Here is a 17,074-nt window from a genome sequence, read left to right as displayed (position 1 = left end):
TTATTCAGCTGTCAAATGCCTGAACATTTTTGAGCCGATGAGTCTCTTAAATAGCATAGTTGAATTACTACATGCCTAGCTTTAGAAGGAGATGGGACACAAATTTACAGCGTGGGGCAGGTAACTCAATTGTATTTATCTAATAGTTAAAATAAATTACAGCCAATTATTGGCTTGCTTGGATGCTTAGTGTATATTAAGTTTTTCCAGCTAAGCTACTCCACCTGTTTAGTAAATAGACTGAAGAATCATTAGCGCCAAATCTGCTAATTGATTACAAACTTGAGCTTCACAAAAGAAAAAAGAAAAACAAAATTAAAAAAAGAACTATACCAACTAAGGGGGAAAATCTGCAACCACATGTATGTACTGTTATCTGATATCCAGTCTCCAGTTTTACAAAGGAAATAACTTTGGACCCCCCTAATTTGCCAATCGATGTGATAAATAACCTCACTGACCCATCAGGAGGTAAGGAAGTGGTAAGGCCAATGCTGACTTGCACAAAAGATAAATTCTAGATTCTCGGGTTCCGAGAAATCTTAGGGTTCCTCCAAAGGTTGCTAGGAGTTCCTTGAGCAATGAGCAATCTGTGACTCTTAGGTCTGTTTACCTGATACCAATGATGATTTGTCTATTTGTAAGGGTGACATTTTTCCCTGACCAGCACACTAATATACTGTGAGCTGTGGATATAGTAACTATAACAGAGAACCCCTGCAGACCTAAAAGTTATTACAAGGGTCCCCTCATGTTAAAAAGGTCGAAAAATACTGGTCTACCATATCCGTTTTCATAACAAATTGCCAATAAAATAAAGCCAATCTCTTCTGCTAGGAACAAGGTTATTCACTGACTTTCAAAAGAACAAAGTCCCTATTATGGAAGAGGCTGTCTAAGAAATCTTATACACTTTATGGTACATTTAGCAAAGAACACATTGACCCATCATAATAATAGCGTAGTGGCACATTTATTAGCTATTTTTTTTACTGTGGCTTATTCTTTTGGACATGTAATTTGCTGTAATAAATGTGGTTTAGGTGTCATAAAAAGAATGACACATTACTATAATGAGTCACAATCATGACCATTGGAGACTCAGTGCTTTTAAATATCAACTGTTCAGAGTCATCACAAGGAAATAACATTTATTGCATAGTATTTATTGGAGTTGTTGTCTTAAGAGTAGATGCGGTGGATAATGCCGCTATGTTCTATCTATTTATATAGGTAGGTAGAACAAGGGCCCTGATATTCCTTCAGAGATTAGTAAGGGTTCCTGCAGCGTGTGACTCAGGATGGTTTAACACATTCTAATGATCATTTTGGCTATCTGTAAGGGTGACATTCTTCCCAAAAGCCAGCAATGTAAAAGACATTCCTCCCACTGACCACCACACATATACTGTAAGCTGTGGATATTTAGTAATTATGGTAGGGGTTCCCTGAAGACCTGAACATTTTTTAAAGGGTTCCCCCATGTTAAAAAGGTTGAGAACACTTTACTATAGTGTATAGAGTGCCTGGCCAAAAGAAAATTCCCCAAGCCCAAGGGGACAGTGTTTTGATCAACATTATGCACCCGTAAATTACCTTAACCCCATTGAGAATCTTTGAGATGAGTTGAATAAGACTTTAGACCAGGGGTCCCAACAGGTGGATCACGATCTAGCGGTAGATCGCAAGGGCAATGTGAAGCCCTGCCTTTCAAAATAAACTCTACCGCGCACAGAAGTTCAAATGCCATTCCACCACGACTGATGATCATTTGGAAGTCTGTTTGAGGCTGGCTACCAGCAACTACTGTCCGGACTATGCAACTTTGGCTGATTCTATTCAGTTTAAGATGTCATCGGAGTAAGGTAATGGCCAAAATGTACAGAATTGTATTGTGCCATACATGTTCATGCTGTTATGCAAGGTAAACAATATATATTTTAAATATATATATATATATATATATATATATATATATATAAATAAATATATGTTTAACATTTTTATTATGGTAGATCATTTTGACTTGGTCATTTTAAAAGTAGCTTGCAAGCCAAAAAAGTGTGGGCACCCCTGCTTTAGACAGTGGTCCAAATACCCATTCTCATTACAATATCTGGGTGAAAAAAATACCACAACAAAACAAATGTTGCAACATTCTTGAAATGATACCACAGTAAATACATGCCCTAACCAAAACTAGAGGAGGTCCAACTAAAGGCCAGGTAGTGAAAGTACATTAACTAGAATAAGATAGAATTGCTCACATAAGTTATAATGGTTTTTGATTATTTCAATCGGTAGCTACAATCCAGATCTGCCACATAGAGCACTTTGGTCTGGCATTCCGAATTCTACAACCATGGCGTGTCAAGCATGGTCTTTGATGTGTTCAGAGACCAATAACTCCAAACCTATGCAAAATAGTAATAGGTTGGCATATTTTTAGAACAATTAACACAGTATCCAAAATTGTTCTAGCTTTGGATAGACCAGAGAAGGATTAACCCCATGTAAACCTATTTCTAGCAGCAATTCTCCTCTCCAAAAGCTAATGGAAGAGTTCTCTTCATCTGTCCTGTACACACCTGGAAAAATGTTGGATTTTCCATTGCTTTCTGTCTTGGAGACAAAGAGGACATGGATGCTAAGAAAAACTTGACAGGACTTTTCATTCTTTTCCTCAATTCAAACAAAAATAGCTATACCCTTAAGCACAAGTTGAAACACACAGGGAAATAAATGGTGAGTAATAACTTGGATATGTTTTTTCTTGGTGTTCTTATTCCTAGTGCTGTATATGTTTGTGAACATTTTAGTTATGGAAAGAAGCAACCCATTACTAAGAAAATACATAAACTGCCATCGCCAAGTCGTCTTGCTGCTCTTAAGAGTTTAACGTGAGTCACAAGTATTGAAGCCAGGCAGCACAGGAGCATTAGGAGGAGGTCTGTAATGACCCCTTTTCTTATTCCCTGTAGTTTTTTTTTTTTTTATTTAAATACCATAGCAGATCATGCAGATATCCTCAAAACATACCATGGACAGGTTCAATGGCCATGTTTTTGGAGATCTGCAGGAAACTGTTGCCTCCAGAGGAAACCATCGCAAACACGGGAAGAAATGAAAACTCCTTGTACTGGCCATCTGTGCCATCCTATCTTTTTTTTTTTCATACATACAGCTCAATATAGATTTACACTCTATCACTTGAAAGATAACCTGTCATACACATGAACTACAATTAATGATTTCCAGTGACTCTCGACTCTCACATCCTTTACAGGTTGCCTAATATGTTGCCATCGCTGGCTACTGTGCCCATTATCAACAGGGTCATACCTTGAATGAAACAGTCCTAGGAAAGTTATTTCCACTTTAAAGTCAGTATCTATGTACTTTAAGTGAACCTATAACCATGCAACTGCTGGCAGTATGAAAGTATAATCACTGCAGGATAGGACAGGATAGCACCACCTAATACTAAAACGTAGCATCAGATTAGCAGTAATCCCAATTACATCCTCAGATGGTGGGTAATGTCAGTACCGTAAAACTCAATATTACTTATGGCATTTCTTTACTGCTAAAATTACTCACCGTCCTAAAGGTCTCTTCTTGGGAAATGTTACTCCACGGCTGGTCCCAGACACTGACGTACCGGTTCTAGAAAATCTGAAATATATTTGTTTTTATTGAACACCCAGCAGCCTCAGAAAACCACAGGAATTCACTGCTCCACTTCTGGATTTGACCTAACACAATGAAATGATTCTTCTGCCATCCACAAAGGGTGTGTACATGACCGACAGTTCTCAACTGGCATCTGTAATCAGTTATTGTTGAGTCTTTACTGGGCAGATTTCCAAGAATCTTATGTGTGGTCACTTGATAAGCCTTACCACCCTCTTCAAACAATACAGACTCTGGGAAAGTGGTGAATGCCCTATATTTCTACAACAAGCTGGGGTTCCTCCTGCTGGCCCCTATTACTACAGGACACAGTAATGACAAAGAGATCCTGACTGGATGATTGAGCAAGACACCTACAGACCTCAAACATACCAGCAGCATTTATCCAAGTAGCTTGGGTCATGTCGTCTCAATGTCCTATTTTCCACAGCACATACACCATATTTAAGGTCAAAAAACTTTTATTGAACTAAAAGTATAATATAACAAATATTTACAAAACTGGATATTAAGCAGTATGAGAATTCAGTCGCTATCGCTGCCATCACTGGAGGCAGAGCCCTGCTCACTGCCGCTTTGCTCCTCATTTTCCTGCTGGGATCGGTCGCTTCCGAATGGACTGCTACTGGCGCTGCGGCTCCTGCGCCCTCTGTTTTTGTCTTCCTCCTCTTCCTCGCTGCCGCTTTCTTCTTGTTCACCACCGCTTTCATTCTGTGCTTCATCTTCATCGCTGTCGTCATCATCACTGCCGAAGATTTCCTCTTTGTCTCTGGCAGCTCTGTCATCGTCACTGCTTTCCTTATCCTCTTCTTCTTCCTCTTCCTCTTCTTTCTCCTCTTCCTGGCCATCTTCTCTCTCACTCTCACTACCTGAGTCATCTCCTCCGCTGCCTTCCTTCTCGCTGTCACTACCCTTCTCTCCGTCTTCTGCATCTAAGGGATAAGCAAGCAAAATATACATTACATATCAAACATAGTTATAGGAACTTGATGTGCATGTTTACATGATTTGGATAACCCTTTCTTAGATAAAAAGCAATTCTGGCTAGTCCCTTCTAGATCATACTACTACAATAGGGGATGCTCTGCTCTAGCAATTTCTATATTGCCTCAAGCATCTCAGCGGAGCCTGAAGTTCTAACCCTGCATTAATCTTTGTCATAGCTTATACACGGGGTGATTTCTTCTTCCTGTTTGCCAGGTGACCATATTCAGCCCTAGCTACTGGCCTCTCAGGGGCAAGAATTGCATCCTGGGAAGAAAGTATTTTTCTTGAAAAATAACTTCTTGGTTGTTATGACCAAATTATGACATCAAAATGCACAATTACGATTATGACATTGTAACATAAAACTAGCCTATAAAGGTGGCTCATGCAACCCACTTAGCCGTATCCAAAAGAAACACACTGTTAGGCCATTGGTTCAGATGTGCTAGTCAAGCCACTTATCTGTGTCCATCCTGCCTTGCCTGTGAATATCAAAACAAGGAAGAGGGAACTGCTGGAGTAAAATCCCACTTTGAACTATTGAGAATCAAGCAGGTGGTTATTGCAGAAAGGGTCAGGCAATGTCCCAGCTGTCAAATTTTGCTGAGCTGCGAATGCGCTTGCCCTGCCTTGGATGCCAGGGAAGGCAGGCAATCCCGGCTTATCTTGAGCAGGTGACTAGGTTTAGTTTCTTGCAAGAAGCACATGTGTACGAGTCCAACAATTGCCACTGTGTGTGCTCTGTGCAACTATATACAGTAGATGAACTAAGGATAGCTACACATCAGTGATATACAAAAATAAACAACTGCTGGTAAAATCACTGGCATAAACCAAATAGCACAAAGCAAGCAAGACTACTTTGTTTAACCCAGATTGTGTTGGCAGTGGAATGCAGCTATAGACCACAGGAGCACAGAAATAAGACAATACCTGATCCCTGAGTATCCGGATCCACCTCCATCTCTTCTTCCTCCTCCTCCGGCTCGTGGTTCTCCAGTTGGGCTCTGCGAGCTTCCTGCAAGGAAAAAATGAATTCAGTAATGTGTACAATGGCTCCCCCTGCTGGAAAACGAACATTCCCTAATAATGACACTATATATTCCCTTTACGTGCTTATTATTGCCCATTATGAAGCTCAAGGAAGCAATCATCTACAAAGTTAGATGACATTACCTTTGCCTCTATTTAGTTCTCAATCATAAGGGTGCACACAATCTGCTAGACTTTTTAGTTCTTGCATACAGTTTGCATCAAAATGCATTCTCTACCAGAGTGCTGGGGAGCCCTTGAACCCTTCCCTTACCAGGAAGCGGACAGTTTGGTCCTCCTCTCTCCTGCCTTCTAATGTTAACAAAAGCCATTACAATTAATAGCACTTAGCAGGGTACAACAGAACATAACAAAAAAAATCTAGCAGGCAATCATAATTTGCAAAACAAAGTGTTTGACATTTTAGGGTTGCTAAAGTACAATAGGAGAAGGAGAAAAGGACATGAATACAAATGAAAGTGAGTGATCAGAAAGTAAAGCCACCAGTTGTTTTTGCTTCATCCCACTAAACTGAAAGTAAACCTCTTGATTATAAATGGAGAGGTAGATTTATTTTATAGCCCCCTTTCCAAACTGTATATACCCTTCTTTCTGTTCAGCTGCAGAGAGCAAGGAAATAAAGATCTAAATTTTTCTAGGGTAGGGAACAATCTCTTCACTTCCATGGCCAATCCCTGTGCACTTTTCAATTGAGAGATTGGATAGATGGTCACATGCTCTCTTACGAAGAAGTAATGGAAAGCATGTGAAGTTGGAGGAGAGCTAAAGCTCCACTTTTAAGAATCCATGATCAGGCGGGTCATTATTGCAGAAAAGGACAGGCTATGTCTATTCAGCAATAATCCTAACTGCCTGATCGATCCGGGTCTAGCAAAAAGCTGAGCAGCTAATAGTCACTTTCAGCTTTGGTTGTCAGAATACACAGCAATCCTGGCTCCCCTATGAGTGCCAGGAATAAGATTTATCAGCACAACAACCACTTCAACCTGACAACTTGGAAACTTACCTGAGCTTCGAGCTCCTTCTCATTCATATCTCTGTGTTTCACTACCAGGACAGCGTTGGTTCCAGACTGCACTCCGGCCTTCACCCTCCTCTTACTGAGACGCACCCTACACACAAGAAGCAAGGATGTATCAGATATACACCTCCCAATGAGCAAAAAGTCACAACGAGGGGGAAATCTCATACCACACTCTTGTATGGTAAACACACAATCCATTAAACTGAAGCTCACCTTGTCTCCAGCTCATTGTAATAGACGCCATCACCCTCCCTGAAGATGAAGAAGTAGTTTTCCTCGTAGCCCTTGCTGGCTTTGTTTTTGACATTCCAGTTGTACTCTCTTGCAATCTTGTAATCATATCTATAAAATAAAAAGCACATGCCTTTCCAGTTTAGTAAAACTGGTGACCAACAATGCAGGTCTACAGAAGAAGGATGGGATATCCCTAAAAAAATGGAGTTGTGTTTGAAGTTTCTTGACTTACATGTCTTCAGCCATGTAATCCAGACCCTCGTCCTGGTCCCTCTTTCTTTTCCGCATGGTGTCTTCACCTGGCAGGAAGTATGCCACAAACTGGTTTCCTTCTTCATCCATCATACCTCTGAAATAATAAATTAGATGATTAAAATGGCAAATGTTTAAAACTTATGTTTTCTGATTATCCCGCAGTTAAGCTCTCACTTTCCATCTCTGTTACTATATACTGTAGGGAGGAAGAAGTGGTATCAATGCTGGAGAGTCCTGTCACTGCACTTAAACCCACAGGAGTTTAGAGCATACAAAATCAGCTACCTGCTAAAGTTGTTTCTTTTCTTATAATTTTCCCCACTGGAATCCTGAACTTCGAAAAATGGAGCAGAGACAACATAGAAGGTTACCTGATCATGGCCTGTGACATCATCTCCAGGGCTGCAGATCCTGTGGCCTCTTTAGGTGCAGGATCCGAATCAAAGATGACCTGAGCGCAGGGGTTGATCCACATCTAGGAAAGAACCATAAAAACATTATAACTAGGTCAAGATGAAATTTGATTTAAATTATCATCATGATTACAGCCAGGTAACCTGCATTTTAAAGAGGCATATTTTTCTCTTTGACAGGTTTTAAAAAAGACCCTGTCTACCCAAATCCAAGGTTCCCCAAGAGGAAAAAAAAAAAAAGCTCCTACCTTCTCTTACTCTGGGGGAACAGGTGGGAAACCCAGACCCTAAAGCCCGGGGGGAAAGGTGGGAAACCCAGACCCTAAAGCCCGGGGGGAAAGGTGGGGTACCCAGACCCTAAAGCCCGGGGGGAAAGGTGGGAAAACCAGACCTAAGAAAAAGCATTTCTACCCCAAATCACTGCAGTGTCTCCAGCACAGCGGAATTTGTCCTGGCTTGAGTGGGTCTCTGACCAATTTTGTGCCTTGCCTGACATTTCACATTAGAGAACCGTACCTTAAAGTCAGGGAAGACTGGCATGACCTCCACAGGGGTAACCCGAGGCTTGCTGTAATGCTGAGTAATCTGTAAAGGAGGGAATGAAGAGCATTATTAATGCAGACATTGCAAATCCTTAAAACCTCTATAACAGGCCGATCATTTATTATACTCACAGATTTCTGTGCATCTTCAAATGTCTTTTCAATCGCTGCAATCTGACTGTCTCTATCCTTGTAGATGTCTTCTTCTGTGAACTGCTGCTTGACAGACACTCCGATCCTGCAAAGACACAATCACACAAGTAAACCAACAGGAAGAGGGAAAATAACCCAAAAGGAGCCTGGAATTTCTTCCACCATATTGTACTTACTTGACTTCAGGCTTCTCGTTGGAGACGCCATATCTATTGAACTCTGTGGAGATGTACTCAGTCTTCCTCATCCATGGTACCACTTTAGCATGCTGCTGAGACCTGTAAGGACCACAAAATAAGCAATTACAATAAAGGAGAGGCACAAGTCATCAGCAAGGTATAAAAAAAGCTGTAAACTTTAATATCTTGGTGTTTTATGCATGGAGGACAAATAATCCAGTAGGAGCAGGGTGATTTAGTTAAAGTGGACCTAAACTCTCATTTTCACTTTGGTCTCATGATTCATCTGAGTTATACTGGGTTATACTGATCTGTGTGGGATTTGCTTTTGTTTATCCCGCTAAACTGTCAAAAAACTGCTCTGGCCTCTCTATTGCCAATGCAATGTAAAAGGAGGCTGCAGAGGCTCATTGGAGATTGACAGAATCAATCAAAGAGGAAAAAAAGGCATTAAACTTGCTGACCAATGAGAGAAGTTGGATTTGTTTACAACCAATCCCATTGCCCTGATTGGATACAAATTTAGTGCCTAGTTATTCTTTGCCCTTGTCATGTGATATCACTCTCCAGCACCACCACTGTCTGCTTATGGGACAATATGCAGGCGAGGGCAGCAGGGATCCTCAGCAGGGGAGGAATCACGCCTGAATGGAAGTATTGGGGTCACCCGGCTCCATTGATGGGAGTGACAGTGCAGATTAGGATGGCGATACCACAGAATATTATAGAATTTACCTCTTGGAGCTGGTGGGTGCCTGAATTTCTTCTTCAAGAAGCTTCTCATCGGCAATATCAAGGGGGACTGCAAATTAAAGGAAAACATTAACATCTCCATGTTTATTATAATTGACTTTCCGAATTTACCAAAAAGACTCCTTATTCTCTAAAGACAAACTAAACACTTCTAACTTTTAGCAGCTGAAGGTGACACCATCTCGGCCACATTTTAGATCTGCAGCTGCCTTGATGATCCAGACGTGACCGGCTATGACACCAGTGAAAGACGGGCTTAAGATATTGATCACTTTGATGGGTATTGCCATAGGCTTGATTATAGCATAGACTATACCAACACCAGGTGTAAAATAAAACACCACTAATGTATCTATCCCCAAGAAAAAAGGTTATATACTGCAGCCTATCATTACCTAAATCTGGTGGCTGCAATGAATTTTATGCAGAGAAAAAAAAAAAAAAAATAGATTTTCACACATTCTCCTCTACAATCTATTATGAATGCTGCAGCCAGACTCATCCATCCTTCCCACCGCTCCTCTTTTGCTGCATCTTTTTGTAGAATTTAATTCAAGCTCCTGTGCTTTGCCTTCAATCCCTACACAGTTCTTGTCCCACTTAGCTTTCTGATCTGATAGAAAAATACTCCCCCAGCTGCTCTCTCTGCTCTTCCAATGACCTACTAATAACTTCCTCACTCATAACCTCATCACACGCACGGCTTCAAGGCTTCTCTAGAGCTGCCCCGATTCTCTGCAATGGTGTTCCTCGTCCTATTCGGATTGCTACTACTTTCTACTCGTTTAAAAGAGCACTCAAAACCCATTTTTTTCAAACTTGCCTACCCGTCTTCTTCTGTCTCCTAAACCAATACTTCCTACCATTCCATATTTCCCCCCTATTGTGTGATACTTCCCCCTAGGATACTTCCTAAATTGTAAGCTCTTTGGGGTAGGGTCCTCTCCTCCTCCTGTGTCACTGTCTGTATCTGTCTGTCATTTGCAACCCCTATTTAATGTACAGCGCTGCGTAATTTGTTGGCGCTATATAAATCCTGTTTGATAAAAATAAAAGAAGTCCGTGGTGGAGATGGGTATTCCTGGGTATTGCTGCAATGTGTCGGTGTTATAAATCCTGTCCATAGGGTGGGTGTACACATAAGACAAGCTCAGTGATACCAGGAGGGTGGTCCTACATCCTCACTCACCGTTGGCGTCAATGCGATAGGTATCAGGGTTGATTAGGTCGATGGTGACTCCCAGGTCTGGCTCGGTTAGAAGGTCATGTTTGTGTTGTTTCTCGAGAGATGTGGCTTTATACTGCACAAATCTACAGGAAGACATTAACCCCGATCAGAGGAGAACAGCATTCTGGATAAACATTACCATTTGTGGCACCCACTTACCTGTTTTGATCAAAGGGGTAGGTGATGAATTTGGGATCAAAGGGAATATCTGGTAAGGTATTGCAGTACTTCACTCGACACACAACTCCAGACCTGCCGAAAGACAGAGAAAATGGTCAAAATATAAAATCTGAATTCATTGCTACCTAGTCCTGTAAACCCTAGGAAATGTCGCTGTCTGACTCCCAAGTGGAATTAGGAAGGTGAAGCCAAGTGTACAAATCTCTGGAGTCACAGAAAGACATTGAGCCCGATTTATTAAAGCTTTCCAAGACTGGAGAAAGAAGACTATCGTGGGGGAACCTGGGTGATCCAGTAAACCGGGATTAAATCAGTAGCATTTTCACAAGAGGATAAGCAATGGAAAAGCTTACTTTAAATTCTGTGCCAAAACAATCACTGCTGGACTCTGGCTGCTTTATGTTCCCTTTATTTAGAATCCCACAGAGCAAAATGTGCAAACAACTCACCTCTCTGGAACTGTTCGGTGGGAATTGGACCTGAAAGAAAAAGAGGAGATGTATCAAATAATAAAGATGAGAGGACAGATAAACAAGGAGACGTCTGCTGATACCTGGATGTTACCACTCGTCCTACTCTACTCCCCATAATATATAATAATAATAATGATATGATATAAAATAACCACAGCCGTGCACTGCAGTACAATGTGCAGGGGAGTTCAGAGGCTGCATAGAAATACAACACACATCAATACAAAGCATGGAACCAAGTCACTGAGCGACTGGGGCACCCATCCTGCCACCGACACCAGCACCTTGGGCACCAATCCTGCCACCGACACCAGCGACTAGGGCACCCATCCTGCCACTGACACCAGCACCTTGGGCACCAATCCTGCCACCGACACCAGCGACTAGGGCACCCATCCTGCCACCGACACCAGCGACTAGGGCACCCATCCTGCCACAACACCAATGCCTGGCACACTGATCCTGCCACTGACCCCAGCAACCCTCACACACAAACTGAGCCCCCCTACATGGGTCAGAGAGGGATCGGTGATTCCCCAGCCATCATTCACCAAGGCCTCTACATTGATTGGGTACAAAAGCCCTTAGCGTGATGTAATGATTGGGGGCCGTTGTTCTGACATATTGGCTCTTCATATGATAGCTCCAGGTCCCTGACTTACAGAGTATAAAGACTGTGACAACCAGGCAGGTAATATGTTTAGGTCTGCTCCTTTGTTTCTGTCCCTACACACAACAAATAGAGAATATAGCCTTTGTGTATGACCCACAGGTGACTACAGAGAGCCAGGCGGGTCAGTGATGCTGTGACACCAGCAGCATGGACATTTCCAAGAGCGTTGTCACCACTCCAATAGACTCGAATAAGCCCCTGTGAACACGTGACATAAATACTCACCGGTGGCCCTCCTCCCGCTGGGCTTGAGTTTGGATAGTGGGCGCCATGCTACCTCAGAACACAGAGCCCACTGCCGTCTGCATCCCAAATCCCGGATACTGGGGTCCTCAATTGCTCCGCCTCTAAGAAACTCTAAAGGCAGAAGCATGGGCACCCCTGGCGCATGGGCCCTGCACTGCCGCGTGGCATCATGGGTATTGTAGTCTAAATATTGAACCTCCCACTTCTTTGAAATAAAGATCGTTCTTTAAAAAAAAAAAAAAAGCGTAGTCGCAGGTCTTGTGAAGAAGTCGTAGCGGAGGCTTGTCCTGTCACGTGGTCCTCTTGTGTTAGTGGTCCCCGGTGAAACAATGGCGGCGCCCATGAACCAAGCGCTGGGTGTTCAGCCACAGGCGGGCGGTGGACCTCCCGGGCCACAAATGGGTCCGGGGGGAGCACAGCAGATGGGAATACAACAGCAACAGCAAGACTTCGACCCGGTGCAGAGATATAGGATGCTCATCCCACAACTGAAGGAAAGTCTGCAGGTACCTCAGGGCTGATATAATAATTTATCCTGCAGGGGGATTTATTCCTGCAAAGGTTTAGCCTATTTGGCCACTTCAAACTATTGAATATGATTTTATTAAGTTACACCATTTTGTACCTACCGGTATATGTGTTTCATTGGTTAGATTCCACTCCGGTTTCACTTCCACACAACAGGAAGTGAGAAGAAATCACCCCAAAGTATGGAAATTATAGTCACCACTCAAACAAGTGTTTATTTCTAAGATTTTGTTGCTCTGTTGACAATTTAAAGTGCAACTGAAGTCCCAATATACAAAATAAAGGATCTAGTAGGTGAATATTGTAGAAAGGGGCAGGGGATGTCTGTTCTGTAATAACCTGTCCTACCTATCGTGCCAGGGTTATGTAAATAAGCTGGGCTGTGTATTGGCAGTATCAGCTTTAAACATCCCTGACAATCCTGGCTTGCTTTGTGTTTGGGGATGGATGAACTCCTATTTGGCCGTATGGAAAGTACATCACCCAGACATATCCAATCAAAACGGCCAAATATTGTTGCCGGGCAAAAGAAACCTGTGAGACCAGGTGGTGTTTTCTATTGATATTGCTCATAGCGACACTTGCACAAGTTCGCCATTTTTTGCATCCCAGGAAAGCCCCTTGAGATGGGATTGGGGCAGAAGAAGCAGCCCACAGCCTCCTGGGATCAGTGACATATTTATCCCTGGAGGCTGCAGGTTCCCATTCAGTCTGTACCACCATGGCGGTAGAGACACAAGGGAAGGGATCCTGCCCCCAAAAAAGTCCAGCACACATTTTTACATCACATAAAAGGGAACGCCACCTATTATATATTTATAAAAATTTGAGGATCAGTCCTCTGTAACATATGCCCCAGGGTTAGTGGTCACCAAGGAGAACAGAGAAGGTAAATCCACAGATGGCAGTAAAAATCCAACCAAATCTAATCTCTCACCACAATATGTACAACAAATGTTTCTTCCTTTTTATATATCCTTAAAGAACAGATCGTACCACTCTCACCCTACATCTAGTGACTACACGCATCTTATCTCTTCTTAATAAACAGGATTTATATAGCGCCAACATATTATGCAGAGCTGTACAATAAACAGGATTTGAAAATGACAGACTAATACAGACAGTGACACAGGAGGAGGAGAGGACCCTGCCCAGAAGAGCTTCAATCTAGGAGATTTGTATATGGAGCTATTATGGCAGTCGCTGGTAAGAGTCACTTTGTGAACATTGTAATGACAGACAAGGAATGATGAAGGTTCTTTCACCATATAATTGAATGGCCAATACAATGGTGAATATTCTCCCCTTCCCCATGCTCCATATAATGATTGAACTCTGTGTGTGTCTTCAGTACGGGGAGCCATAGCTGACTCCTATACTGCCCTGCGCACATGTAGACCCTGGAGATCACAAACTGCAGGAGCTTTTTTTTTTTTTTTTTTTTTTTTTTAAGAAGTTGGAAGTCTGTGGAAAAGCTTCAAGCTGCAGACCACCCTGTGACACTGTATGACGAGCCAAAAAAACTGCTGCACCGTAACCAAATGCCAGTGCTAAAGGGGGGGGGGGCGTGCTCAACATTTTTTTTTTTTTTTGTTTCAATGATAAGCAGGTGAGGACTGGTTGACTGCGGTGTCCCCTTGGACCCAAGGTCATAAGACACTCGGTGCCAAAAATACAATGTGCACCAATTCTTCACTGTGGTGTTTACATAGGAAGTGATGTCTCTGCTCTTTCACCTCCAGCCTCCTACAGACAGCCGATGAACGTCAAATATTAATGGTCCGCTGGATTTAACATTTTGAATTTAGTGTTCTGTGAAGCCTGAAAGGTTGGCAACCGCTGCTCTAGAGGCCTTGAGTTCCACCCTGGACACAAAAGGGCTACATTTAATGTTCAGTCAATGTAATTCTATAGAAAGTTCTCAGACTGTTCTCCCACAACAGGACATTCCCACAGACTTCAGAGGTGTAGTTGGAGGCTGGGAAGCTGGTTCTTGAGATGGGACAAAGTCAGGAAACCAAAATCAATGCTTCCACATTTGTCCTCCTTTAAAACCCTTTACAAATGACTTTAGCCATGTGTGGCATTTCTCGGAGAGGTCCATTTTATAGGATCTGAGGAAAGAAAAAAAATGAGAAGAGATGGAACATCCACATAAAAAGTAGGATGTGAAAAACAATAGGAAATGTAAGTAGTGGAGGGCTGACGAATGTTTTATAATTCTGGGCAGTGTTATCACTTTAGTAAAGAAAACACAGATTATATGCAGTGGTCACACAGTAAGGCTACGTACTCACGTCCGAGTATTCTCGTCCAATAATTGCCTCAAGGCTGATATCGGACGAGAATCTGGCCTGTTTACAGGGCTCCTTGTTAGTCGTTCTGATGACTGTCCCAGCGAATCCACGGACGAGGAACGTTTGTAATGAAAATGAGGGGGAGAGAGCGCAGCCGTGTGCCACTCCGTCGTTCTCTACCTCCCCTCTCCATAGAGCAGAATGGTGCTGTATGTACCATTCAGTCTTTTTTGCCGCTGGAAAGGATCGTGATTTGGTAGATTTGAAAAGTCAGCCATACTGTCTGTTGTCTATGAAGTTGGAGCTTTGTTTTGTACATTAAAAATGCGTTGCATATAATTAGAATTCCAGCAAGTTTTTATAAATGTCCATGTTCTCTTGTTTTTTAGAATCTCATGAAAATTGCAGCTCTGAATCTGGCCCAGAACACAAACATTGATAATGGACAGTAAGTATTTGTGTTACAACTTATTGGTATCTGTTGTGTATTAGTAATCAGTCTTGATCCTGGAGCAAATCCCTAAATAGTACAACAATTTAATTGGTTTGTGTATAAAGAATACAAAAGAGAAAGAGAGTTTTTTTTTTTGGCTTTGTATAATAAAAGTTCACAAAAATTCTTGAATACAATATGGTTGGTTGAAATTATACAATCTAATAATGGCACACTTGGAGGACCCTTCCTCGATCAGCATTACATTAATGCACTGAGGGGGGGGGTCTTTTTTCTTCAAAGCTAGATGATAGCATCTATTTGTGCTGGTGAATCCTTGCAATATATTACTGGGCTTCCTCGGGGGGTTGGGAAACTTTTGTTGATGCTTGGTCACAGATAAAGTAGTCAAAAACCCCAGCTTGCAATGAACGAATATATACAAATGGCTGGTTGTATAAGCTTATTGTTTTGTATACTTATTTTCTTTTAACCCCCCTAGCGTTCTGTCTGTATTTCCACGCAAAAAGCGTTACATTTTTTTGCATGGAAATTTATTTTACATTGTAGACTTTTAACTCTTAGGCATACCTCACCGAAATCTGTTCAATATTTAATAAATTTACTAATAAACTTTAAATAAAAAAACACAAAAATCTGTTTAAAAAATAAAATAAAAAAATGGTGAAACCTGTAATAGAACTGTACAGTAATTATATATATATATATATATATATATATATATGGGTTTCTTTGTATTGGGCTCAATACAGCTATTTTGTATTGAATCCAATACATAATTATTTGAATTTCCTGCCGCTCCTCTCGCCCGCACCGACACATGCACCAACGTCACTGGGATTTCCCAAAGACAAAGATCGTCTCTGCAGTCGCTTTTTTTTTTTTCTGGAGTTCATCATCAACCATTAAACGAATGGTTGTGCACAGCAGTTGCGAGATGTCATTCATGGATCCCTCAGAGCAGATTGACCAGGATGCACTGCTCTCTCCTCTTCCCCTTCAAAGACCAGAATGGGCACTCTGTGTTCAGTGCTCGTTCGTTCATTAGTCACTAGACATGATCTGGAACAATAAAAATTTTATGTTTGTATGTAGCCATGGTTATCAAAAAAATTCCTGTGAACCTTCTAGATCCTAAGTGCTTGTTAGAATGACCCCTCCCTTACAGGCCACAAGCCCCTGTCATTCAGAATAATACCTTTTCTGTTTCCAGGCATTTACCTGCTCGGTCACCCGTACCACACCACTGGAGCTCTAAAAAAACAGCGTTTGCACATTTGGGAACTGGCCACAGTAAGCGGTACTCAACCGCTTCCTGCTGCCCCCTATTCATTCACTATGGGGCTGCCGTAAGGAGAAGGTATGAGAACCCCTGGCAGTGGTTCACTGGCACAAGGGAATGGTTACTGCACCAACACCTCATAGTATGAGCATAGCCCAACAATCTTTGTGAAGTGGTAAGTTCAGATGAGCGGTTGTTGCACTCACTATGTCTGCACAATTGACAGCTGGCGGCAGTGATAATTCTATATGAGGCTACATGTAGCGTCTCATGAGAGGCAGCAGTTCCTGGCATCAGGAAGTGATAAACCGTAACCTTATGGCCAGTCAACAGAGAATTACAGGTACACAGAAATTGGGTAAAAATTGTGAAAAATTTTGTATACAAATTACACTGTTGTCATGTTTTCTAGAAAGCAGAAATA

At 42.0% G+C, this 17,074-nt stretch overlaps 2 protein-coding genes across 2 annotated transcripts in view; one reads left to right on the top strand and one right to left on the bottom strand.

The window, feature by feature from the left end:
• Window positions 1-4,136: 4,136 nt before the first annotated feature.
• Window positions 4,137-12,191, bottom strand: PAF1 (PAF1 homolog, Paf1/RNA polymerase II complex component). Its single transcript, XM_072430903.1, has 14 exons — window positions 12,066-12,191; window positions 11,144-11,173; window positions 10,674-10,766; window positions 10,476-10,597; window positions 9,269-9,335; window positions 8,531-8,632; window positions 8,334-8,439; window positions 8,176-8,244; window positions 7,618-7,721; window positions 7,224-7,340; window positions 6,971-7,099; window positions 6,740-6,845; window positions 5,614-5,698; window positions 4,137-4,625 (listed from the first exon to the last, which is right to left on the bottom strand). The coding sequence occupies exons 1-14, from the start codon at window positions 12,110-12,112 to the stop codon at window positions 4,219-4,221; spliced, it is 1,584 nt and encodes a 527-aa protein (XP_072287004.1). The 5' UTR covers window positions 12,113-12,191; the 3' UTR covers window positions 4,137-4,218.
• A 125-nt stretch (window positions 12,192-12,316) lies between these two features.
• Window positions 12,317-17,074, top strand: part of MED29 (mediator complex subunit 29) — a 19,820-nt gene continuing 15,062 nt past the window's right edge. The window contains exons 1-2 of the mRNA XM_072430904.1: window positions 12,317-12,592; window positions 15,304-15,362. Of these exons, the coding sequence (XP_072287005.1) occupies window positions 12,416-12,592; window positions 15,304-15,362 (236 nt within the window). The 5' untranslated portion in view covers window positions 12,317-12,415. The remainder of the gene's footprint in view (window positions 12,593-15,303; window positions 15,363-17,074) is intronic.

This window comes from Pyxicephalus adspersus, chromosome Z (genome assembly GCF_032062135.1).
Source record: "Pyxicephalus adspersus chromosome Z, UCB_Pads_2.0, whole genome shotgun sequence".
In the NCBI taxonomy this organism is placed as follows: domain Eukaryota; kingdom Metazoa; phylum Chordata; class Amphibia; order Anura; family Pyxicephalidae; genus Pyxicephalus; species Pyxicephalus adspersus.
This window is presented reverse-complemented; position numbering and strand designations above follow the sequence as displayed.